Here is a 26,350-nt window from a genome sequence, read left to right as displayed (position 1 = left end):
CTAAACCCCGGTAGGGCTGCCTCGGCGACAAACACCGTCCGGAGCCCGCCGAGGGGCACCCTGCGGCTCCGGCCCACCCTCCCGCCTGGCGCTAGGCCCCGCCTCTGCGGCTCCCGGCAGCCCTTTGGGGCGGACACCGGGTCCCCCCGCCGCAGACTACATTTCCCACAGGCCCCTGCACGGAGCTTTCCAGGGGCTTCCTCGCTGGTGTCGCCCGGAGAGGTGAGTCGCTGCAGACGTTGAGGAAACGGGCGCGGGGGTGGCGCGGGGGTGGCGCGGGCCTGTGTGGACCCGGTTGCGGTGACTGTGGACCCTGTGGCGGTGGCCGGGCTCTGGGAGCCCTGATGCGCCCTCTGCACTTCCGCTCGGGCCGCGGCCCAGAATGGCTCCGAGTTAAATGTATGAACCGGAGCGAAGGCCGTCCGCTGAAAGGTGCAGCCCCGAGAGCTGCAGCTCACAGAACCACGGCTTAACCAGCGCGCCCTCCGGAGGAAAGCGCCGTGAACTCGGGACCTTGCAGCCCCGGCCCGCGTGCTCCGGCCCTTCTCTGGGATCCTGGGAGGGCTCCGCGGGTACCCCAGGCTCGCAGATTTCCCCCGGGGGTTTGTGAGGTGTGTGGGCGTGAGGCTGTGACCTCAGCCAGCCAGCCCCTGCCGAGCTCCAAGAAAGGCTCACGGTCCCGAGACTCCCCACTCCTTCCCCAAACCTGAAGGCAAGGAGAGAGAAAGGAGGGTGTATATCTATTACACATATAATTTACATATACCGTCTATATGCAGGGTGTCCGAAAAAAAAAAAAAGTATGCACACTGTCACAGCTGATAGCTACCTCAATTTTGAAAATGTATTTAAATAAACACTGCCTTTATAATTATTAAGTGTGTATACTTTTTTTTGGGACACCCTGTATGTTGCTAGGTACATACCTATCTCAAGATGAGTTTCTGTTTCCCCTTTGTTCCACGAAATGTAATTTTTATTTTTCCAGATACGGGAATATTTGCTTCTGTGAAAGAAGGAAAATCAGGTCGAACTCAAAAGAGAAAAAGCAGCCCTGTCATTAATCAGGCTGGGTGAGAAGAGACAGATGAAGCCAGCTGCAAAATTAGAAAACATTTATCCTTGTTTCCTTGTTGGGGTCAGAAAAGCACCAGGTGTTAGCTGGGGGAGTCAGACCTGACCTTGGTTCCTGAGTTCTGGGTAAGAAAGAACTCAGAGAGAAGACTCAAACTATAAGAGAAAGTTTATGTTTAGACAGTCACAGAGGTAGAATTGAACTGTAGAAGAAATGGGCTAAAGAAACAAGTTACAGAGGCAAAGGACGGCCCCTTGGAGCTTAAGAGAAAGAGAGAGGCCAGGAAAACGCAGCTGAGGGCAGGAGGTGGGGAAAGGCATGGTGTGCTCCACAGAGAGAGCCCCACCTGGTCCTCCCTCTTCAAGGTATTTATTTGCAGGTCTCAGGGGAGGGTCCCAATAGAATATTCATCAGTTTTCCAGATGTGTCCTTTCAGGGTCATGGTCTCTACTGATTGATTGGTGCCAGGGCAGGTGGTCATTAGTCAATGAAGCTGGTTGTCATGTCATTTGTCTGGTTTTGCTGCTGTTTTGGGCCTGGAGCTGAAACAGGACTGAGGCCTAGATGTATTCAGTGTGGGTCAGAGTGTCATTGCCCTGGGGACTTAATGCTTAAGGGCTGTTCTCCTGCCCCCTTGTTCATTCCTCTTCTAAGGGGTTCTAACCTGCATGACTAGCATCATGCCAGGGAAGGAAAGGTCAGGAGAGGGTCTAAACCTCATAACCAGCCCTAGCTGGTTTGGCTCAGTGGTTAGAGCGCTGCTTGCAGACTGAAGAGTCCCTGGTTTCATTCCAACCAAGGGCATGTACCTTGGTTGCAGGCTCGATCCCCCACGTGGGAAGCAACCAGTCGATGTGTCTCTCACGCTGATGTTTCTCTCTCTCCTTCCACTCTCTGTAAAGCAATGGGGAAAAAATCCTCGGGTGAGGAAAAAAATAAATAAAATAAACCTCATGACCAGGGATATGCTCGGGGAGAAAAGGTTACCCTGCGGCGAGGTCCCTGTTTTCCCCCTTGCTAGGCACCCTGGGCTTTCTGCCCTGGGGACTTCCTGTACCTGGCCCATCATCCTTGCTCTGCTCATGTTTGTCTCACTGCTTACCACATCCTCAGGTCATGCAGCAACTGTAAAATGCCTTAACTACTTTCTCTCTGAGAGAGTACAGCTTTCTTACCAAGAAAGTGCTCCAGACCCACAGCTATTTTTATTTTATTACTGGGGATACCCAATTGCTAAACTACTCTTGTTTATAGTAGTGTTCAACCTCTAATTAATCCCTGCTTCCTAACTCTCTCCTCAGAAACTGCAAACTTTCCAGAATTGTTTCCTTCTTCCTAGAAACCCTTCAGTTGGTACTCAACCCATTTCAAAAGAGCTTCTCTCTCTCTCCTCCATTACATTCCAACCGTTCCTGTGGAATTTCCTCCCTGTCTTGAGTAAATAAATCTGACTATACTTTAGCTGGTAAGTCTTTAACACCTGAACTGTCTATGACTTGGATCTTTGCCCTTCCTTCTCAGCGAGTGATGGAGATGATATGGGTAGGCATCCCGCCCCTCCCAAGTGGGTATTACATGAACATTTGGCAGTCATTTAATTCCTCCTGTGAGCTGCCTCTTGAATGGTCTGCAAGGAAGGCTAATGGCAGAGTTTTATTTTGCTGAGATTAGTTTAGTTGGACTCATACTAGGTGGCTTTGATCTTCTCCACTGCCCTGAGGTGAAAGCAGGGAAAGATAGGAGATGGTTTGATCCCTGAAAGTATCTTCTGCTTTTGAGGCTATTAAGGAGTGGTAATTTGGTAGGGATTTTTTTTTTTTTTTAAACAAAGGAATTATTAGTAGAAGAGAAGCAAAGACATTAGTAGAAATTTGAGAAGAGGTTTGAAGTTTTTGACTGAGTTTGTTTCAGGCAAAATATTTATGTGGTTTTAGGAGAGGCAGTTTGTGTAGTGGCAACAGTATGGCTATGGAACTAAATTACCAGGGATCTAACCCTACACCTGTCACTTAGAACTGGGTGAACTTGGGGCAGTTTATTTCATCTCTTTGTACCACAGTGTCTTCAACTGTAGAAGGAGGATTATGATAGAACCTGCTATGTAGGATTGCTATCAGTAGAGGAAGTAGCCTGGCCCCCATGGCTCAGCGGTTGAGCGTTGGCCTAGGATCCAGGAGATTGCCGTTCGACTCCCGGTCAGGACACACGCCCAGGTTGCGGGCTCGGTCTCTAGTGGGAGGCGTGCAGGAAGCAACTGATCAGTGACTCTCTCATCGTGGATAATTCTGTCTCTCTTTCTCCCTCTCCCTTCCTCTCTCTGAAATCAATAAAGACATATTTTAAAAAAATAGATGAAGTAATATATGTAAAGTTCTCAGATAATACTTGAGACACGAAAGTGCTCAGTAGATTTAGTTATTATTATGTTGTAAGTCCATGATTTTTTCTTACCACCCAAATCCAAAAATTGTGAGGATTTTGCCACATTTACTTCATTCACTCACATAGCCCCCGTTTTGTAAATTGTTACTCAGGAGGAATTGCCGGTCAACACAAAGCTTTGAAAATAGATGGTATTATAAGAAAGCAAGGCTGACAAGCTGTTTTTGTTGTTTGTTAATCCTCACCTGAGGATATTTTCTTTCCATTGCTTTTCAGAGAGAGTGGGGCCTGGGGGTGGGGGGTGGGTGTGGGGCGAGAACATCTGTGGGAGAGAGACCCATGGATTGGCTGCTTCCTACACATGCCCTGACTGGAGGCCCGCAGTGAACCCCAAACCGAGGTATGTGCCCTTGACCTGTAATCGAACCTGTGACCCTTCAGTACACAGGCTGATGCCTATCCACTGAGCCACACTGACCAGGGCGAAAAGCTCATTTTTTATGGAAAACAAATGAATTTTCTTTAATAATTAAGGAAAGAAGGGTATATAGGGTTCTTATCTATAGCTGCTTTTCATTAAATTTCTATTTGCTACTTTAAGTGCTTTATATGTAGTATCTTTAATCCTCATAACAACCCTTTGATATAGAACTATAATTATCACCATTTTACATAGGAAGAAACTAGGGAAGCAAAATTAAGTAACATGTCCAAGATCACACAGTTAATAACAATCAGAGCTGAGATTTATGACCTGGGAATCTGACAGCAAAGCCTCTATTAGTAATTACAAAAGTATACCAAGACTCATCATTGTACTTAAAAATTCTTCCTACCTTAGTAATACGTCATAGTGGAGGGAGGAGATGTTAATCTGATGTCAGCAAGCACTGTCCAGTTATGTCCAGGTTTTCCTGAGGCTATGGAGTCTGTGGAGGGAAATGCATTTCATACAGTAAGATTTATGCCTTACAGTTTTCACTTTAGTGATGTTCTATGCAAAATGAGACTAGTAGGACAGGAAGATCCAGCATCTGTTGTAGTGCTTCAAAGGCATCTTAGCCTGAAAGATTGGTTCAGAAGCAAAATAAACTCATTTGTTAGGAAGATGTGAGAGGAGGCAGCCATGAGACTTCAGTCAGTGCTTGAAAGACATCAGTCAGGGACTTTCTGCCATTCTTTTGTAGATAGTACTCCAATGTACATGAGCAAATTAAATCATAGAGTTGGCTCATGAATTAGAAGCTGAAATTAAAAAGTCACTCAGGAAAAATAGCAGCTGTTTTTAGAGTATTCTAAGCTCTTTTCTTAGTTTAACAGAAGATGTGAAGAAAACCTTGAACTTCTTTGGAGTGTTTGTATACTTTAGTTCACACTATAATGTGGCGGTGAGTATCACTGGCCGTCACTGTAAACATTTTCACTGTTCCTTCTAGGCATACATGTGATTTTTTTTTTTTTTTTGGTCAAAACAGTATACATGTTTTTGTTTGCTTGCTTGTTTGTTTTTTAACACAGCAGCTTCACCCATTTCATCAAAACTGTGGCAACATCAGCACTTTTTAATATTTGCATGGTTTTCAATTGTTCAACCATTTCTCCAATTAGATTCTTTTCAGCTTTTATTCATTATAAACCATATCTGTCAGCATACCTCTGCAGATATCTTTATGTACTGTGCAAGTCGTTCCTTTAGTCCCAGCAGTGGAGTTTCTGGTTCACACAGTGTTCGGGGTTACAGTGTTTAAATGATGCTTCATGTAATTCTAAATTTGGACCAACCTAGTGTCCATTTTCCATGACCTTGCTGTTATGGGCATCATCAGTCTTTTAGATCTCCCAATTCAGTTATTGTAAGAAGGTTTTTGTTTTTTTGTTTTTGGTTGCTTTTATACACATCACCATAATTAGTAGTGAAATTTAGTATCTTTTGAAAGGTTATTTCTATTTTATAGTTAATTGCTCTTGCTTAGGTTTCTCTCAGTGAAGTGGAAATCTTAGCTTTCAGAGGCAAAAATCAAAGTTGAAAGATGCCTTTTTAGTTAGAGAAATGAGTATTCAAAACAAAACAAAGCTCTGGCGTCTAATAACTGAAACTGGGCAAATGATTTGACCCCTGAGCATCAGTTTCCTATTGAAAGGAGAGAAGAATCACATTGCAGAGCAGTGCTGAGGCCCAGCGAGGGGTGTGTATAAAGCATCCATCACATCAGAGCTCTCAGTGTGTTTCTGACTAACTGCAGCTGTCATGAATCCCCTCCTTCCCAGTTTAGATACTGAAAGAGAGGGAGTGACAAAGGATGTTGTGGTATGAGAGCTCCTGACTGGGAAACAGAATACTGAGTTGCCCTGGCTGGGGAAAGGCCAGGGCAGCTTTACATTGGCAGGACCTGCCAGGCTCAATCTGTGCAGTTTTTAGTCTTTGTGTTTAGGAAGTTCAGGCAGAATCCCAGGGTCTTAAAGGAGGTACTGTTTGGTTGATGTGGCCCTTTCTTGGCCCTGAAGAGTTGTCCTAGAGGGAAGAGGAACTGCTCAGCACATGTTTGAATAATCTAATGTCAGGACCACACTGCCTGATGGGGAACTAGTCAGAATTCCTGCAGAAATATCTGGTCTTCTACGCCAATCCAGCATTGTTCCTTGGGTTTCTTCGGGTCTTGGATTTCTTCAGACTCCTTCAACTCTCCTCCAGTCTGTGTGGGTGTGGGATCAGTGTGTGTGTGGGGGGGTGTAGTGGCGCAGAAGAGGTTGGAAGGAGAAGTGGAACAAAAAAGAGCTCATATTAACACAGCAATTTGGGGAGCTCTTAGGCACATCTGGTTTCAGGGCTTCTTTTTCCTTCTTCCAGATCTGGTTCATCTGGACTTTGCAGATGTCCAGCAGAAACCTCGAGAGGACTGACCAGTTTGAAACCATGGCCCATGTAAGTTGATTTTTCTTTCTCTTTTTTTTTTAGATATTGTCAATTTCTAGGTCATGAGTACATACTTATTTCTTATCCTGAAATTTCCTGTTTAACAGAACCCCCTCCAAGAACCTGCTGTAGTTTCCCCCATCAGGGTTGGGGACAAATAGCCCAGCATCCTCTTCGTGTATCCCCCCTCCCCTGCTAATATGGACCTTCTATCTACATAATCTGTCAAGAGCTATGAGGGAACAAAAGCCTGATAAAATGCAGGCATTCTCTGCAGAATATTCCCCCATTAACATTTTCCAACAGAACAAGCTTTCGATTTTAATACTTAAACTTCAGAGAAACTATATTTCTGAGTACAATGATTTTTAGTCTAGTTTTATGAAGGAAAAATTTATATCCCCAATACACAATTTGACATTTTAAAAAAGCGTTTTGAGCTTTTTTTATTGACATATAATATACATAGAGAAAAGTGGACAAGTCGTAAGTGTACAGCTAAATGAATTTGTATAAATCGAATACATGTTTGCCACCAGCCCTCAGGTCAAAAAAGAGAATATTACTAGCACTTCAAGTGTCCCCCTTTTAGCTACTCCCTACCCAGCCAGTCCAAATGTAACCTCTATCCTGATATCGAATACCATAAATTATTTTGCCTATTTTTAGAACTTTATATAAATGAAACTGTATAGTTCAATGCAACATTTTTAAACAAAAAACAATGTGCAACAAGAGTCTTGTTTTATTCCAAATGCAACTGATTGACCGTCAGAACCATCTGCAGATGTTTTGAAATGCACGCAAGTATTATTAAAGGGGACGTGCATATATGGCGCTGCTGGTTAATGCAGGAGGCATCAGAGCATCATACTGAATGTGAGCCATTCCTGCCATTATGTTCTTGTTGGAAAAGCATTTTCACAGTGTACTTCTTGTGTAGCTCTTGTTTTTGCCTAGTATAAAGTGGGTTCCTAAAAAAGTTGGAAAAGTTTTGAAGAAAACTGTGGAGAAAGAAACAAATCAAGTGATAAAAATGAGTTCAGTATAAAAAGACAAAATACTAAAGCCAAAGTACATGTGCACTAACCCCTATGTACTATAATTCTGTCCTGGGGGTAAATATGAAGCTAACTGGGGGGTTGAAATTGATGTATAATGCAATATAATTCTTTGACTTAAAATGATGGGAAAATCAGTACCTAGTCAAAATTAGTGTTACAATGTCTGATTTGGGGGAATGGATTATTGATAATAAGTGGGAGATCCCAGTTTTGACCTTCCCTTGAAGATCTATGTTTGATAAGAGAGAAAATTTGATCCTATATGACTGCTATAGGGAAAACTCCAAACTTCTCCACATGAGATTATTTTTGGCTGGTCTTGGTCTCTGTGTTGAGATCGTATGGTATGTAAAACTTTTACAATTGGGTGGATTAGGTAGGGATATGTTTGGGGCCTTATGTTAAAAAGCCTAAAATTTTATGTACTGCCTTGATATCTTTATCAAGGCTCCAAAGGCCTAACCATGAGTTCTCCTGCTCTCTCCAGATATGCTTGCCATCCAGCAGAAAAGACTCCCTACCTGGTTAGTTCCCCAATCAGCCAGACCAGCACCCCTCCTGATCCTTAAAATATGGGTTTTACTCCCCTGCCAGCCTGCAGAATATTCAAACAAGCCCATCACACCCTCCCGTGGGAACCAGGGAACACCTTACCCTCTTTTTACTACAAAGCCTGCCTCCTACAGACCCTGCTTATTCACTCTATTCCTGAGTGCGACCCCTGTGTGGCCCCGCATGACGTTTGGTGTCCTCCTCCGCTGGGCTGTGAGTATACGTGACTAATAAACTCCTGGCAATCTCATCTGTCTGGTGTCAGGTGTTCAGCCATCTCGCACTGTTTAGGGCAAGGATTCCCCCCTCTCACGAATGGGCAGGAGGTGATCAGAACAGGCCTGCAGATGGAAAGATTAAGAATCATCTTTGGGAAATCCTGAGAAGACCAGGAACAAGTCCATTGTGTAGTTTATGGGATGTGCTGGTCTAGAGCAGGGTTTCTCAATCTTGGAACTATTCGTATTTTGAGCCAGAAAATCTTTTACTGTGGGGGATTGTCCTCTCCATTGTAGGATGTCTAAAGGTATCCCTGGCTTTTACCAGTTAGGTGCCTGTAACACTCACGCCTCCTTCCCCCACTTGTGATAGTCAAAATGTCTCTGGATGTGGTCAACTGTCTTCTGAGGAGTAAAGTCACTTCTCATTGAAAACCACTGGTCCAGAATGATGTCTTCACCATTCAGCACCCTCTAAGTCAGGGAAGAAGAAAGGTGGTCCGTGGTGGGTAACTCGTGATAAAGAGTAACCGAGATGCATGAATGAGCAGTAAAATATAAAGACTGAGGTTTGCGGAAGACTTTTGAGATTGTGTTGAATTAAAACATCTAAATAGAGAAAAAAGATTGAATCTCATATATTTAAAATGTGGACTACCATGTGGCCAATTTTTGAAAATTTACTAAAAAATTGTTAATAACAGGGAAAATGTTTATAATAAAATCTGACTTTATGATGAACTTGAGTGTTTTCTTAGAGATTTTATAGTATATTCAGGATAAATTGTTATCAGTATTTTTTATGATCTTTCAAAGAAAAAGAAGGTGGTAGAAGACCTCATATTTCTTAAAACTTTGTGGTTGAGATACAGCTTACAGAGGTTGTGTGCACTGTTTCATTTTATTGGGACCCTTTGGAGTTATTTTATTCATTTCCAGATATGAGTGGGTAAAATGTAATCTTATCTGCAGCCACAGGATTATTCAAGAGCTTGTAGCGCTCTGCTTCCGGGATATTAATTCTCTTACTATCCCCTATGTATGTTGGAACTTAGTTTCCAACTAACTATCCCCTGCAGTGCAATCCTTGATCTCCTATCTTTCCACTGTAAAAATATTTCATTTATTTTCACAAGTGATACATGAGTTTGTTTGTTTTTCAGGGTTCAGTGACATTCAGGGACGTGGCCATAGACTTCTCACCGGAAGAATGGGAATTCCTGGACTCAACTCAGAGGGACTTATATAGGGATGTGATGTGGGAGAATTATACCAACTTCATTTCACTGGGTAAGACTATTCATTCCAAATTATGTTGGCTTTCTCTACTGTCAATTTGAGAAACTAGATAAATTTTGTCTCTCTGTTCCAGAGGAATGGTTCTAGCTTTGTTAGGTTGGAAATAGGCCTCTCCATTCCATACTTCATCACTCCCGTCCTGCCGGGTCCTTCAGACTTTCTTCAGACTCCGTACTTTCCTTGTTTCCTTAATATCCAAGGGGCTGTATTTGAATTCTGGGTTGCTTACAACAGAAGCATCGTTCAAGAAACCAGATTTCACATTGCATTTGAGCTTGGAATTAATGTAGATGCCTAACATTTGTTTCTAATCCACCTACAAAAATACCTAGACACAGGGGTTCTGAGTCTCTCTAAAAATCGGAGCCTATAGAACTTATATAAAAAGGGATAGATCCACAGAGTTCATTAAAACTCAGTTAAATGTTTAAATGCATTCTGTTTCCTAGGTCAGACATTTAAATCTACCTACTTTGTAATGGAAATTTAAAAATCTAAGGACTTTTCCTTGTAACATTGAGTGAATATTCTAGAAAGGATATGAGGATGTTATAGGAAGCCTCTTATTCGCCTCTCGGCAAAATTATAATAATAAAAGCTAATACTAGTATACACATATTATGTGTATATGTACACATATAGCTCTTCTAAATGTTGTACATTATTAATTAATCCTCACAACAAGTGTATGAGAAACACACCATTTTTGTCCTCATTTCAGATGAGAAAACTTAGGCACAAGAGGTAACACAGCAACAAAGGCAGTATTTGAACCCAGGCAGTCTGGATCCAGATTTTGTTTCTCAACCACTACACAAGACTGCCTCTCAACAGAGCTTGTGTGTGTTTAAATTATGCTGAGGCCTGCTCTTAGCTATCTGGTGTCTATTCCTTGTGGTCCTGAGGTTACCATAATGTGAATGTTCTACTCCTTGCATTTCTTTGCTCTTAGGTTTTATAAAGTAACATTTTGATCTAGAGTTCATTATAAATTTTACCAAATCTGAATCTAAGGACTTTGGGGCTTATTATTTCATGTCACATTTTTCTATTAAGCAGGACCTTCCATTTCTAAACCAGATGTGATCACATTGTTGGATGAAGGGAAGGAGTCCTGGATGGTTGTGAGGGAAAGGACAAGACAACACTACCCTGGTGAGTGAGGCTTAGCAACATGGGGAAGTCATTACTGCAGGTAATAGCCCAGCTGGTTAGGGTAAAGGCACAACCTTTAGATGTTGTTGAGGATCTCTTTTCAAAAGCCCATGGCCTGTGGAGCAGAGGCCTGAGACCTGGGAAGCAAATTAAAATCTTTTAAGCCCAGACTAACAAAGGAACTTCCTATTGACCTTGTTACACTTCTCTGTTTCTTATATCCCATATTTCTCTACCATTTCAAAGAGAGGAGTTGTTCTCAGTAGAAGACAATAAAAAGATAAATATAAAAGCTGAAATCAACAAAATAGAAAAAGCCTAGAGAAATTAATAGAGCCTAAAGTTAATTTCTGGGAAAGATCAACAAAATTGGTAAACTGAGTTTGACTAATCAAGAGGAGAAGACAACATATATTACTGTCAGGAATGGAAGAGGTTTTCAGTTCACATCCATAGCCATTAAAAGAATAATAAGAGAATACCATGCATAACTTTATGCTAGAAAATTTGACAATGTAAATGTATTTGAAAAATTTCTTGAAAAATATAACTTTACCAGAACTGACAAAAGAGAAAAAGAAAATATGAATAACCTTATATCTATTAAAGTAATTGAATTAATTATCAGAAATATTTCCACAAAGAAAATGCCAGGCCCAGTTGGTTTCACTGGCGAATCCTATTAAATATGTAAGAAATTAAAGCAGTCTTACACACATCTCTGTAGAAAAGGAAGGAACAACTTCCAACTCATTTGATGAGGCCACATAACTCTTATACTATGACCTGACAAAGCTATTACAAAACATAAAAATAAAATCATAGAGGATATGGGTCCTTTATGAACACAGATATAAAAACTTTAAAATATTAGCAAATCAAATTCAGCAGATATAAAAATGATGATCCCAGGAACACAAGCTTGGTTTAACATTAAAAAATTAATTTCATGAGTGTAATTCTTTCTTTCTCTTATAAGGCCACCAATTCCATCTGATTAGGACTTTATTATTATGACTTTAATTACATTGTAAAAGCACTATCTCCAACAACAGTCGCTTTTGGGGTTAGGGTTTCAATGTATGAATTTTGGGGGACAACACAATTCAGTCCTTAGCAATATCTGTCTATATAAGATCCAATTTCTTTCCAGCTTCTATTTTGATTATTTGATTTATGTCTTTCATTGCCTAAAAAGATAGTCATTAATTTATTCAGCAAGTACTTGAGTGCCCAGTCTGAACCAGGCATTGTGCCATAGGCCCCAGGGGAACAATTGTGAACAAGAGTGATAGGTCCCAGGAGCCATGCTGCTTACATTTTCTTTTCTTTTTTTTATATCTTTATTGATTTTAGGGAGAGGAAGGGAGAGGGAGAGAGAGATAGAAACATCAATGATGAGAGAGTCATTGATCGGCTGCCTCCTGCACGCCCCCTACTGGGGATCAAGCCTGCAACCTGGGCATGTACCCTGACTGGGAATTGAACCGTGACCTCCTAGTTCATAGGCTGATGCTCAACCACTGAGCCACGCCATCCAGGCTAACCTTTTCTATTTTAATTATGATGTGTCTTGGTGTGGGTCTCTTTGAGTTCATCTTGTTTGGGATTCTCTGTGCTTCCTGTACTTGTCTTTTTTTTTCTTCACGAAGTTAGGGAAGTTTTTAGTCATTCTTTCTTCAAATATATTCCTGATCCCTTGCCCTCTCTTTTCTCCCTCTGGTACCTCTGTGATGCAGATGTTGTTACGCTTCATGGTATCCTGAAGGTCCCTTAAACAATTCTCATTTTTTAAAAATTCTTTTTGTTTTTTGTTGCTTTGGTTGGGTTTTTTGCTACTTTGCCTTACAAATTGCTGATTCCATTCTCTGCTTCATCCAACCTACTGTTTATTCCTTCTAGTTAGTCTTCATTTCAGATATTATATTCTTAATTTCTGACTGGTTCTTTTTTATGGTTTCTATGTCATTTTTCACGCTGTCACTGAGTTCCTTGAGCATCCTTATAATCATTTTTTTGAATTCTCTATCTGATAAATTGCTTGCCTCCATTTCATTTAGCTCTTTTTCTGGAGATATCTCAATTTCTTTCGTTTGGGGCATGTTTCTTGTCTTCTTATTTTGGCTGCCTCTTTGTGTTTGTTTCTGTGTATTAAATAGATCTGCTATATCTTCCAGTCTTGGTAGGGTGGCCTTATGTGGTAGGTGTCCTGTGGAAGTCAGTGGCTCAGTCTGCTTAATTACCCAAGCTGGGTGCTCCAGGAATGTCCCTCATGTGAGCCCTTCCTGTTGTAATTGAGTTTTGATTGCTATTGGCCTGTTCATGCATGGGGTTGACCCTCAGGCTCACTTACTGTGAGTTTTGATCCCCACCATAGTGTATGAACTTCTACCAGTTGCTGACCACATGAAGCGGAACTTGCCTCAGCAGGGTCCTGTTCCTGTTGAGATCTCCCTTTTGCTGTGCCACTTGCGAAGCTAATTGGATCCTGCTCTGTTTTTGTCTGAAGCTAGCTACTGGATGTGTTGGTTCTAGAGTCTCTTGTGAGGGATTCTGGTTCAAATTGATGTCAGATGCTCCCTGTGGCTGACCCTGGCAATCTGTTTAGAGCTACAAAGTGATCCACAGATTGTGGCTACCTCTGCTGGGCCTGGGTATGTGTGGGAAGGGCCAAGCTCCTCACCAAGGCCAGCATCCATCAGCACTGAGCCTTGGGGCATGTAAACAAAAGGCCCAAGGTACCTGAAGATCTACCTCCACCTGTCAGCTGCCTGGTAGGCTCAGTCCCTGAAAGAGTCTCTAGTGGTACTCAAGTTGAATGAGTTACGTTCTCAGTGAGTCACCAGGTAGGTGCAAGTAGTATTCACCAGATTGATACAGGTTCAGACTCGGTGCCAGTGCTGGGTCTGTCCTCTCAGGAGAAATCCCTGGGTATTCTAAGTCTTGCTGCCCCCCCCCGAGTGCCTACAGACCTTTGTGGTTGGGCGGGAGTCTCAAGAAGTCATAAGAATGAGGCCAGCAGAGTTTATCAGGCCCAAACAGACCAAGATTTGGCCGTGTGAATGGAAGGTTTTGCATTGGTCGTGTGTACAAGGAAAAAATGGCCCCATATTAGAGCAACACAACACAGTCTTTCCCAGATTTTGTAGGGAGCCTGAGCTCATCAGGGCAGGGTCGCCAGGAGTTAGGAGGGTGGGGCTAGTGGATTTCTTCTGAGGGGGATGCACTGGTGTGGTTCACAGGAAAGTGAGGGGGATGGTCTCTGCACCAAAGCCACACAACTTAGTCACTGACACCCCCTGAGTCTGCCTGGACCTGTACACCTTGGCCCAGGTAGCTGACTCCTCACAGGCGGCAGGCCTTGAGCTCCACAGGGTAGGGTGACAGGGTGGGGCTATTGCATTTCGCAGGCTGATGCTGTAAGGAGACTGTTCCATCTAAGAAAGATGGCATCTGAGATGTGGGAGGGGCACTCAGCACAGGGATTCTGGTGGTTGCCCTTTGGCTTCCTCCTCAGAACCACAAACCCTAGCCTTTTCTCACACAACTCCAGTCCTCTTCACCCTTCCTTCACTGTAGCCTGGGGGGAGTGGCTGCGAATGAGAATTTGCATTGGCCCTTTAAGAGTGCACCCGTGTCTTTCCCTGGTGGATAGAATCCCCGCTGATTTTCACAGTCACATGTTACGTGGGTGCCTCTTCCTGGCTCTAGTGCTCTGTGCTTGGGAGTGCGATATGGGGTTGAGACCCCATGTTCCTCAGGGGGAACCTTTGCAGCTGAGATAACCCTCTGGAATCTCAGCCACTGCTCGTGGGAGCAGAGCCTGCCCTTTTCATGTCTCCGGCCTTCCTACCAGTCTTGATGTGGCTTCTGTAAATCCTTGGTTATGAGGCTCCTGTTCGGCTAGCCTTCGGTTGGTGATTCAGGTTGATTATTCCACATTTTGGTTGTAATTCCATTTTGGTCCTGGGAGAGGGCCTTTTCTACCCACTCTGCCTCCATTTGTTTCTTCTATTTTGTCTCCATTTTTAAAGGGTCCCGAATTTAGTCTTCATTTAGATACATACAGAAACCTGGATTGACAATTATTTTCTCTTAGCAGATGTTTCCCGCTTGTCATTTGCCTTTCATCATTTCTGTTGAGTAGCAGTTTGTCAGTCATATTGTAACTGCATTGGAGGTATTGTTTTGGAGGTAAATATACCCCCTGCGACTGATTTTAGAATTTTCTTTTTTATTTGATTTTCACAAATTTACTCTGGTATCCCCAGTTTTATATTATAGTGCATTCTGCTTGAAGTTTTTAGCAATTAAAAAAAAATTTTAGGCTTCCCCTGGAGGGTGTGGCTCAGTTGTTGGAGCGTCGTCCTGTACATGGAAAGGTGGCGAGTTCGATTCCCATTTAGGGCACATACTGAAGTTGCAGGTTCTATTCCTGGTCAGGGAGTGTATGGGAGGCAACTGATCAATGTCTCTCTCTCTCTCTCCCTCTCCTTCCCTCCCCCTTTCCCTCTCTAAAAATCAATGGAAAACGTATTCATTGTAGTTGAATTCTGGACATTCCATTTGAAAAATTTTAAGAGGCTCTAAATCTGGAGTGGAGAACCTTTTTTTCCTGTCAAGGGCCATTTGGATATTTATAACATCATTCACAGGCCATACAAAATTATCAACTTAAAAATTAGCTATGAAAAAAGCTCCTAGATTTATTGAATTTCGAGTCCTGCCTGGCAGTAGCCCCTTGCCTTGGCAGGGCCAGACCAAATGACATACAGCCCATGGGCCAGACATTCCCTACCCCTGCTCTAAATGATACTGTTTCTGAATAATGTATTATCTTTAGAGATTATTTAATTTGCTTCTGGCAGGCCTGTAGAGTAACCTTCATCTATTCCAGAACAATCTGTTTACTATTTGTTCGTAGTCTTGGGGATAGCCATTCTGGGTTCCCAGCTGAAAATCTGGGGTGATTATCAAGAGTCTTCCTCTGTAAGGACATCTGAACCCTAATTTCTGTTTCTGCAGCACTTTGAGACTTGCAAAATCTGTACTTGGATCCTTAGCCTTTTAGAAATTACTTTGTGCTTAATTTCTCGATCGTGGTAGATATTCAGCTTGAGTGAGTAAATGCCTCGGGAAATTCCATGTAGAATGTTGGCTTAACTCAACATAATGCTTTCAATCTAGGACGTTGGCTCTCTAGCTTTGGTGGTTCATTAGTATCATCAAACAGTTTTTATTTTCATTAACCTTTTTCGTTGTTTTCAGTGGGTCAGTTGTGATACCAGCTTCTCCATCACAGCCAGAAACTGAAGTCTCCTTTCCCATCTTTTGTTATAGTATTTCTATATTTTAGAGCAAATAATATGTAAATTATGTTTTGTAACCCAGATTCTCACATTAACAACACAGTTGTTAACATTAGTCATGTAGTTAGAGTCCATGCTCATTCCAATCCTTATGGCTCAGTTTTCTTTTTCTCCCTCTCCACATCTCTCTTGCTTTTCTTTATTTTTATTGCATTCCTCAAGACAGGCTCATAGGTCCTAGTAAAACGTACATACAAGTTTACTTTATTCAAATACACATGCACACACATTTTTAAATTTCAGAATAATAATTCCAATATATTTATCAACAGTATGTTTACTGAAAATTTTAAATACTTTTTTTTAACATTAATATCATACTATTTTACTAATGAAGTTATTATTCTTGGTTGTTTATTTTTCCATATGGGTTTTTCAATTAACATGTCTAATTCTAGGGAAAATAAATCCATTGGTATTTTTTATTTGGATTGCATTATTTTTGTTCCACCTCTCTTTTTGTATATTGTGCCTCTGTTAGACCTTACATCAAGATAGGATTTCTGAGGGACATTAAAGAAACCAATCATTAGACTGGCATATTATTCTAATAAAAGACTAATTAATGTTCTAATTCTAGAGGAAAATAAGTGACGTTCTTCCTCTTTTTGAGTAGAATTTTCCACTGAGATGCAGAATCATAGAGTATTGATTAAAAAAACATAAGCCAGCTTGCTATGGCCACCCCTCTTATGCATTTGGGATCTCTCAGGGAGGAACCACTTGGTGTTTCCTGTGAAAGTTGCTTAATCCAAAGCATGGGCAGCACTTCCTGAAGGGGGTTGGGGGAGGTGTCCCAGAATGTTGCAGCATAGGTAGAGTTGTATCTTAATCTCTTTGGTTGTCCTGCTGAGATATCCTCCAGACCTGTATTATGGAGTCAACTGGCGTTACCCTCATGAATAGGAGTTGGCAGTCTCATGAAAGCTGACCTGGATTTAGGGTATCAGCTACTCAAGCTTATCAGTGGTAGCTGTATATATTTGTGACTAGAAAATCCCAAAGAAGAATATCTCCCTAATCTTTTAAAACACATCCTTAAAAAGCCAATTATACAAATGTCCTTAAAATATAGTGTTTATGTTCAAATCAGTCACTGTAGTATTATTACATTGCATCAGGTCACTTATATCACTGACCTACAGGCTTTTTCTATACTAGGTGTTAATCTAGTCACTAAAGAAAGTCATTACAAATTAATATTTGGATGAGGGTAAAAAGAAAAACTGCTTCGAGTTTACAATTAAATATTTCGGAACAATAAAAAAGTAGAATATGGGTGACTCATGGGAAAAGAGTACTTCTTTTTGGTAATACACTTAATTTTTAGAGCAGTTTTAGGTTATAGTAAAATTGAGTGGAAGGTACAGAGAATTTTCACATACTCCCTGAGGATTGCATTATTTTTATTAATTAGTGGGAGCCTACATCTTTTTGTTATGTTTACTTATTTTTTATCAAGTCTAGTTTATTGATGAATATATAATTAACATACATCAAAATTCACTCTTTTTAGTATCCAGTTTTAGGAATTTGAACAAATGTGCACGGCTATGTAAATTCCACCACAATCAAGTTTTAGAACAGTTCTGAAATCTCTTCATGTGCTTGATGTTTCCTCATTTAAGATAAATCTAGCTTTTGGGCTAAGAAATATTTTTTTGTTAACCTCACTGGAGGATATTTTTTCCATTGACTTTTTAGAGAGAGTGAAGGAGGGAGGGAAGGAGGGGGGAGAGAGAAAGAGAGAGAGGATGAGAGAAACATTGATGTGAGAGAAACATCAACTGGTTACCTCCCGTAAACATCCTGATTGGGCTGGGGGATCAAACCTGCAACCCAGGCACATACCCTTAACAAGGAATCTAAGCTGTGACCCTTTGGTTTGCAGACAGATGCTCTAACCACTGAGCAACACCGGCCAGGGCTAAGAAAAATATATTTTATCATGTTGAGGAAGTAACGATACATTCCTATTATTTTGAATGCTTTTTAAAAATAGGAGTGATTGTTGAATTGTATCAGATGCCTTTCCAGGGTCTATGGATATAATTGTAGGATTTTTATCCTGAGAATAATGAACATGATGAATTGTTTTGGTCAATTTTAAAATATTGAAGTGCCTTTGCTTTTTTAGAACAAGCCACACTTAGTTATGATATATTGTCTTTCAGTTGTTATAGGCGTTTTTGCAGGAATTTTCATAAGTGATAGAGACATAATTTTCTTTACGTTGTTGTTTTCTTAATTGAGGTATAAATGTTCCTTTACTAGGATTTTATCCCATTTTTAAACTCACTTAAAAATAACTTGGAATTTTTTTTCAATGTTTTGGGCTACTTTAAATATAATTGGACTATGTGCTTTCTAAAGTTTTGATAATCTTCAAAATAATGTTTGGAGTAGGTCCTTGACTACTTTGTTTTCTTGGAAAACTACCCTTTATTGGCATAGTAGTTTCTTATGATTTTAAAAATATTCTGTTTTATTATTTGCTAGTGTCAAGAACTGTGAAGGATCTGCGATTTTACCCTACTTGCAAGCTAACAAATTAGCCTGCGACAGTGTCATGGGTGCTGGCAGAAGACACAAGACTCCTAAGCCAGAGACAAAGGATTTTATTGCTCACAGCACAGCAAGCGTATTTGCATCATTTCCCTTTGCACACAAGTCCCATGGGGGTGATGTGGATGGGTTTAGGTAGATACCTGAATGAGCAGTGAGCTGTGTTGTAGGAGAGGAACCCTGAGCCCATTTAGAGAACCCTAATCTTATATATTGGGCAATAAGCATGCAGGATTTTTGTGCTGGAGATATTACCTTTAGTACACTGAACAGTTAACAAACCTGACTGCTGATCCAGAGAGAGATACTATCTCTTCCACCTAAGGCTGTTTGTTATACAAACATTCTTGAAAAGATAGCCCAGGACAAAGGTAGGTAGTGCTTCTACTTGCAAGATATGCAAAAATATGAGGGACCCCTGGTTAGTTGTCTCTGAATACCTAGTTGCTATTTAAAAATTTTGTTTGAATGTTTTTTTTTTTCTTTCCTTGTTATCTTAGGTAATTGTTAATATATTGGGGTGACATTGGTTAATGAAATGATATAGGTTTCAGGTATACAAGTCTATAATACATCATCTATATTTTCACTGATTTTTTTTAAAACAACTTTCTGTGTATTAATTTTATTTTTCTATTATCTAATTAATTAAATTCTGCTTTTATTTTAATTTGTTCCCTCTTTCTAGGTTCCTCAGTACATTCTGTTGTTCTTTTTCTAACTTTTGTGTGGGATACTCATATACTTTTATTTCTATTGCTCTAAGAATTTAAATGTAGTAATGAATTTTCTAAGATTTGTAGCTATAGTTCTTAGATTCTTGATAATGTGGTATTTTCAATAGTATTTTCTAGAAACTCTACAACTTGAGTGTTTTTATTTTTAATTATTTTTTAATTTTTTATGGATTTTTATTTTTCATTGCAATACTGGATATATATATATATTTTAAATATGGTTTTATTGATTTCAGAGAGAGGAAGGGAAAGGGAGAGAAACATCAATGATGAGACAGAATCAATGATTGACTGCCTTCCTGCACCCCCCCCTAATGGGGATGGAGCCTGCAACCCAGGCATGTGCCTTGACCTGGAATCAAACCATGACCTCCAGGTTCATGGGTCAACTCGCAACCACTGAGCCATGCTTGCCGGACAAGTAGTAGAGCATTTTTAAAATTAGAAATGAAGATATTTCTTGGTTTTATGATTTTATTATTTCTCATTTTGTTTCATAGTAACTAGTCATTTGACACTTTTATACATTTATACTGAAGCTACAGAAAAAAACTTGGCTCTCCCTCCAACCCCATCTCCCCCATCTCTTTGCTTACTTCATTCTACATTTTGATTTTCTTCATATAAGTCCCTAACATGAGCTACTATATCTGAGCCCATATCCAGCGTAAACTTTATTTTATTCTCTTGCATTCAGATGATACCAAGCTCCATTCCATATTTGGCAATTACTCTGAGGTACTCAATATTTACCCAGACCTTTTTGCTCAGGATTTTATAGGCCCGTCCATGTAGCATGATTGAAAATATTTGAGACCATTTTCTGGGCAGTACAAAAGTTGCTTTGTATATGTAGAATGGAAAGGACATGAAGGAACAAAGTTTGAGTAGATATAGCATTGATAAGTAAAAGTACAAACTCTACTGGAGATACCATTGTAGTACAGTATAAAAGATTACAAACAGGTGTACATAATTGTTAGTGACTGCGAATTGTGTATTTGGGGTTTGTTATTTAATGGTAAGTGAGTTTAGATATTATTTCTGCCACAAACTTAGGGGTAAGAAACTAACAGAATAACAAATGAGAAAATTGATAAGTACACTATTCCGAAATTGGGAAAAGTGGTATTAAAAGGAACAAATGGTTGCTGGGATAGAGCATAAAATGCATAGACTTAAATAGAGTCAGCAGGAATAGTCTTTCTGAAGACATGATTTTTTATTTGAGACCTGAGGATGAAAAGAAGCCAACCATGCCAAACAAAGTCAGTTTCGCAGAGGGGTAACCTGTGAATGGTCCTGTTGAATGAGCACAGCTATAGTTCATTTAGTGCTCGTAGTGCTGAAAAAGAGGCCTTTATGTCATGAACAGAGAAAGTAAGTGGGAGAGTTGATGCAGAAGCCTTATTATCCCTGCTCAGTTATTTATATTTCATTATCATTGTAAAGAGAAATCATTGAAAACATTTAAGTAGAGATTCAAACATTGGTCAGCATCAGAATCATTTGCTGGAGAATATAAGTAAGGACAAAGTAAAAGCATACCCAGGACATAGTTCTGTGACTTTGTTTTAGTTAGTTAAAAGAAAGCTCTGTTAGGTTTTAATTTTTATGTACAATTATGATAACTAGTACATTGTAAGAATACAAATCTTTGCTTTTTAAAGTTTATTTTTACTATTTATCATATCACCATTGGTTTCATAATGTAAATACTATATATTGAACAAATTAAATGTCAAAAATTTTATTACCATAGTTCTTGTTAATAGTGGGGCTTTCAGGTGTCTAGAGTTTTAGTTAACATTTAATGCAAAAGTAGTTGATGGTTGAGTTTTAAGGGATTTCCCAATATGTGTACTACCTTTTTATCTGAAGTAATAAGTAAACTATGGTTTTGAAAGTGCCTGACTCAGTAAGTAAGTAAATAAATAAATAAATAAACAAACAAACAAAAAAACCCTCTATAGTTTAACAAATCACATGATTCTTATCCACACTTAAATCAGGCCTTCATTGATTTAACTTGTTTCCCCAATCATTAGGTTTATCTCCTTTCCAGGACTTTTGTTATTGTTTCCTTTGCCCCCCCCCCTTTTTTTAATGTTTAAGAATACAGTCTGTTTCATAATATAATTATTAATCCATAATCTAAATTAGCTTAATAGTGGTACGAAATAGGGAATGATATCAGTATAATGTGGAAGTGAGTTGGTTCACAAGCAATTTTCTTAGTTGAATGGAGCCAGAATAGTAGGAGATTTATAACACCCAGAAGGAAAGGCAAAAGCCTTCAATTTGATGCTTTGTTAGGAGTCCTTCCACCTCTGTATTAAGAAAATTAATAATAAATGTTTGCATCCAGGGCTCCCTCCTCAGAGACGTATACAATCAATCTTGCATAGCTTCTAGCTAGACACATTGCACTTCACCCAGCTCCCACCTTAATGATAGCTTCACTGGCTCAGGGCTTTATTTCATGTGCAATGTCTCAGCACCTAAAATTCAGCATTTCCACTTAATTTTTGTGCATTTTAATACTCATGAAATGGCCTCCCGCCACACTGAACGGCCTTTTGGGTTCCCTTGAGATCCCTATTATATTAGTTAGTGCTCTGCTAATACAGTTGCATGGATTTGAGTGGTCTTCTCCAACCCTTTCTTCATAAACCCTAATTTTTGATGTGTAATTTTGCAGAAGATAGAGGTTTCTTTAGGTACACATGTGGTATTGTAGCACAGATGCCTATGTTCTAGAGATGTCTGATTCATTCACTTGTAATAGGCATTATTTTAGGTGTCTTTTATTTCTTTGTAGAAGTTTTTTTCCTGCTGGAACAGAAAAACAAAATGTGTTTGCTTTCTTGTTTTCTTTCAGATATGGAGTCCAGATACATGACTAATACTTTATCTCCAGAAAAGGATATTTATGAAATATATTCATTCCAGTGGGAGGTAATGGAAAGAATTAAAAGCTATTGCCTGCAGGACTCCATTTTTAGAAATGATTGGGACTGCAAAAGTAAGATTGAGGGGCAAACAGAACCACAAGAAGAATATTTGGGGCAAGTGAAAATTACTTCTGAAAAAATGACCACTTACAAAAAGCATAATTTTCTTGAATATCAGAGAGTTCATAATGGAGAAAAGTTATATGAATGTAAGGAATGTAGGAAGACCTTTATTCGTCGTTCAACACTTAGTCAACACCTGAGAATTCATACTGGTGAGAAACCTTATAAATGTAAGGAATGTGGGCAGGCTTTTAGACAGCGTGCCCACCTTATTCGACATCACAAACTTCATACTGGTGAGAAACCCTATCAATGTAAGGAATGTGGGAAGGCCTTTACAGTGCTCCAAGAACTTACTCAACATCAGAGACTTCATACTGGTGAAAAGCCCTATGAATGTAAGGAATGTGGAAAGGCCTTTAGAGTACATCAGCAACTTGCTCGACATCAGAGAATTCACACTGGTGAGAAACCCTATGAATGTAAGGCATGTGGGAAGACGTTTAGGCAGTGTACACATCTTACTCGACATCAGAGACTTCATACTGCTGAGAAGCTCTATGAATGTAAGGAATGTGGGAAAGCCTTTGTATGTAGTCCAGACCTTAGAGTACATCAGAAAATTCACTTTGGTGAGAAGCCCTATGAATGTAAGGAATGTGGAAAGGCTTTTAGAATCTGCCAACAACTTACTGTCCATCAAAGTATTCATACTGGTGAGAAGCCCTATGAATGTAAGGAATGTGGGAAGGCTTTTCGATTAAGACAACAACTTGTTCGCCACCAGAGGATTCATACTCGTGAGAAACCCTATGAATGTATGGAATGTTGGAAGACCTTCAGTAGTTACTCACAACTTATTTCACATCAGAGCATTCATATTGGTGAGAGACCTTATGACTGTGAAGAATGTGGGAAGGCCTTTAGACTGCTCTCACAACTTACTCAACATCAGAGTGTTCATACTGGTGAGAAACCCTATGAATGTAAGGAATGTAGGAAACCCTTTAGACTGCTCTCACAACTGACTCAACATCAGAGTATTCATACTGGTGAAAAACCTTATGAATGTAAGGACTGTGGTAAGGCTTTTAGACTTTATTCATTTCTTACTCAACACCAGAGAATTCATACAGGTGAGAAACCCTACAAATGTAAGGAATGTAAGAAGGCCTTTAGACAGCATTCACACCTTACTCAACATCAGAAAATTCATAATGGAATTTAGCACAAAAAAAGCCTTGAAATGTACATTATGTTACAGAATATCAGAAAATTCATTTTTGAGAATTTTTTTCATGCTCACATCTAAGCATAAGAAATTTTATATTACAGAAGAAATTGTTGCTTTAAAAGCCTTCCTTCACCAAACATTGTCTTTATCAAATGTATGTCAGAGAATAATTAATGTAAGAAAATCTTTAGCTTTATCATTATCTCCATTTCACCACTTTATTACGATTGTGTTATTGGACAAGGTACTTAAACTTCTGTGCCTCATTTTGTTCACTTGTAAAATGGTGATAATATGTACATTATTTATTGCTGTGTAATAAATTACCACAACTTAATTAGCAGCTTAAAATAATACATATATATTATTTCACAATTTCTATGGGTCAGGAGTCTGGGTATAACTTAGTTGGGTCTTCTGCTTCAGGGTCTCTCACAAGACTAAAATCAAGATTTTATCTGGGGTTGGGTTTCATTTGAAGGCTCAGCTGGGGAAGGGATCCACTTCCAACCTCATATGGTTGTTGGCTGAATTTATTTTCTTGAGGGCTGTTGCACTGAGGTCCTTAGTTTCTGACTGTTGGCTAAAGCCTGGCCTCAGTTCTTTGCCACATTGGCCTCTTCAATATGGCTATTTATTTCATCAACATGTGCAGGCCAAGAAGGCCGTCTTCTGCTAGAATCATAAAATTTATAATCTTGTGAAGTCTAATCACTGAAGTAATATTTCATCACTTTTGCTGTCTTCTACTGGCTAGAAGCAGATTTCTAGGTTGCCTACATTCAAGGGAAGAGAATTACACAAGAGTGTGAATACTAGGAGGTAGGGGCCACTGGGGCCAGTTCAGAGTCAGCCTGCGCACACTGTGTAATAGAATTGTAAGGATTAAGTAGTTAATGCTTAGAAAAATAGCAGCCACATTGCATGCTTTCTGTAAATATTATCTAATTGTTATCATCATTAGTATCAGTGAATTCATATGAAAGGAATATCCTATAGAAGTAAAAAATGGAGAAATGCCTGCTGTCACTGCTCGGCATGTATTTGATTAATTCTGGGTAAAATCTAGGAAGTTGAATGTGAGAAGTTCTTCATCACTTAAGCTGCATCAGAAGTTTCATGCTGAAATGAAGCTTTAAGAATTTCATGAACACGAGGTTGTTAAGAGTGCAACTATTGAAAAATCAAAGAGTAACATGAAATTATTTCCCCATAATAAATTCCCCAAAATAAGTGTTTTATAATCTCTATTGTCTGAGCACCATTCAAAATTAATTTAAAACTATCAAAAAGATGGTAAAAAGGAAACTAACCACTTGTATATGCATACTTGTGTGTGTGCTTGTGTGTATAAATCACTTGTAAAAAAGAAAGAAAACATTATTTCATTACAGTCAGTACAACTTTTGGTGCTCAAATTGTTCCCATCTTCAACCAGTGGAAGCTGGATCTTTTGAAATAACCCCACTAGTAGTTTACTTGGTTATGGCTGTACAATTTGGTCAGCTATGGATGATGCTTGGGTACCAACTCATCATTCTGAAAATTGATAAATAAGGGGGGAAATAATTTATTTTGCTTTTTCCATGTGAACTAAGTTTCATAGCCATCCAAAGCTCATGAAATTAAAGTGTATGTTTTTTTATTCTAGTAAATACAGAGAGATTCATAGGATTAGAAAAAATCACTTTCTAGTTTTCTAGTGGAATAATGGGTCCAGGAAATGATCAGTGGATATTACAACTATTAAGTGAAAGATTTTATAGTGAGAACACGAGAATGGATTTATCAAGCTGACTACCTCTGAATCTTTTCATCAATTTTAGCCCCTATAAAAGTGGGACCATCAGATATTCATCTCCTGAAGAATGCAATAGGAAGTACACACCACTGCTCATGAAGCCTTATTGCCACAGTCATGAGCTGAAGGAATTAAACCTTTAAGTCAAGTTATTTTAAACCAAGAGTTTGAGGGATACATGAACAAAGTAAATGGCAACATGAAGCTGCCAAACAGATCCAGAATATGTAAAATTCTACAAAGTCACGTAGTTTCTTCAACTAATAAGTAGCATGAAAAAGATAGAAAGGGCAACTGTTAACAGGTTAAAAGAGACATATCAACTAAATTTAGTATGTGGGCATTACTTAGACCTACTCTGAACAAAATGTAGAAAAATTTTGGAGACAGTGAGAGAAATGTGGACATGCACTGAGTATATTTAGAAATAATTTTGTTAGGGATGATCATGTCAATGTGGTTATTAAGGAATAAATGCTTCTGTGTGTGAGAGATACCTGCTTACATGTTTATGAAATATGATATCCAGATTTACATTAAAAATACTGCAACAATAGAAAAAAGAATGAAGGGGAACTGGAAAGTAGATTGACAAAATGTTAATAATTACTGAAGTGGAGTGGTTTGTGTATGGGGGCTCATAATAATATTTCTGTTTGTGTTTTTAAGTTTCAATAAAAATTTAATATCAAAACTGAAATTATATACTATTTAGAAACTATTGTTAATGAGATGCCTGCATATCTAAACTTATCAGCTATCACCAAAATTCTATTCAGGAAGAAATGAATATCCTTTAAAAAGTTAAGGAAACTGTTGGTACAGTCTTGATCTTCTTCACTTATCCACAGCAGTCAAGTCTGGGCATTTCACATACATAAACGTGTTTAAGGAATGAATAAACATTTATGTCAAGACATCAGGAACAGAACAAAATAAAACTAACACAAAAGAAGTAAAGTACAGTT

The 26,350-nt window shown here is 39.3% G+C and overlaps 1 protein-coding gene across 6 annotated transcripts; it reads left to right on the top strand.

Moving 5' to 3' along the window:
• Positions 1–171: 171 nt before the first annotated feature.
• LOC107543410 (uncharacterized) lies at positions 172–24,270 on the top strand. Of its 6 annotated transcripts, none has more exons than XM_016220921.2 (5): positions 172–222; positions 6,306–6,380; positions 9,369–9,495; positions 10,564–10,659; positions 22,212–24,270. In XM_016220921.2, the coding sequence occupies exons 2-5, from the start codon at positions 6,330–6,332 to the stop codon at positions 23,573–23,575; spliced, it is 1,638 nt and encodes a 545-aa protein (XP_016076407.1). In that variant the 5' UTR covers positions 172–222; positions 6,306–6,329; the 3' UTR covers positions 23,576–24,270. The 6 variants fall into 6 exon arrangements, with proteins under 6 accessions (XP_016076407.1, XP_016076405.1, XP_016076406.1 ...); XM_016220919.2 differs by having other exon boundaries at positions 10,561–10,659; XM_016220920.2 differs by lacking the exon at positions 172–222 and adding an exon at positions 2,059–2,540 and having other exon boundaries at positions 10,561–10,659.
• The last annotated feature ends 2,080 nt before the right edge of the window (positions 24,271–26,350 follow it).

This window comes from Miniopterus natalensis, chromosome 18 (assembly GCF_054644295.1).
Source record: "Miniopterus natalensis isolate mMinNat1 chromosome 18, mMinNat1.hap1, whole genome shotgun sequence".
NCBI classification, from domain to species: Eukaryota; Metazoa; Chordata; class Mammalia; order Chiroptera; family Miniopteridae; genus Miniopterus; species Miniopterus natalensis.
Note: the sequence above shows the minus strand (reverse complement) of the source record. Positions and strands in the feature narration are given on the sequence as shown.

Bases quoted from the DNA above. Each gene is read 5' to 3' on its own strand.
- LOC107543410 (XM_016220919.2), top strand. From the start codon at position 6,330: ATGTCCAGCAGAAACCTCGAGAGGACTGACCAGTTTGAAACCATGGCC. The intron at 6,381-9,368 runs GTAAGTTGATTT...TTTGTTTTTCAG, and splicing joins AGTTTGAAACCATGGCCCAT to GGTTCAGTGACATTCAGGGA. The intron at 9,496-10,560 runs GTAAGACTATTC...TTTTCTATTAAG, and splicing joins TACCAACTTCATTTCACTGG to CAGGACCTTCCATTTCTAAA.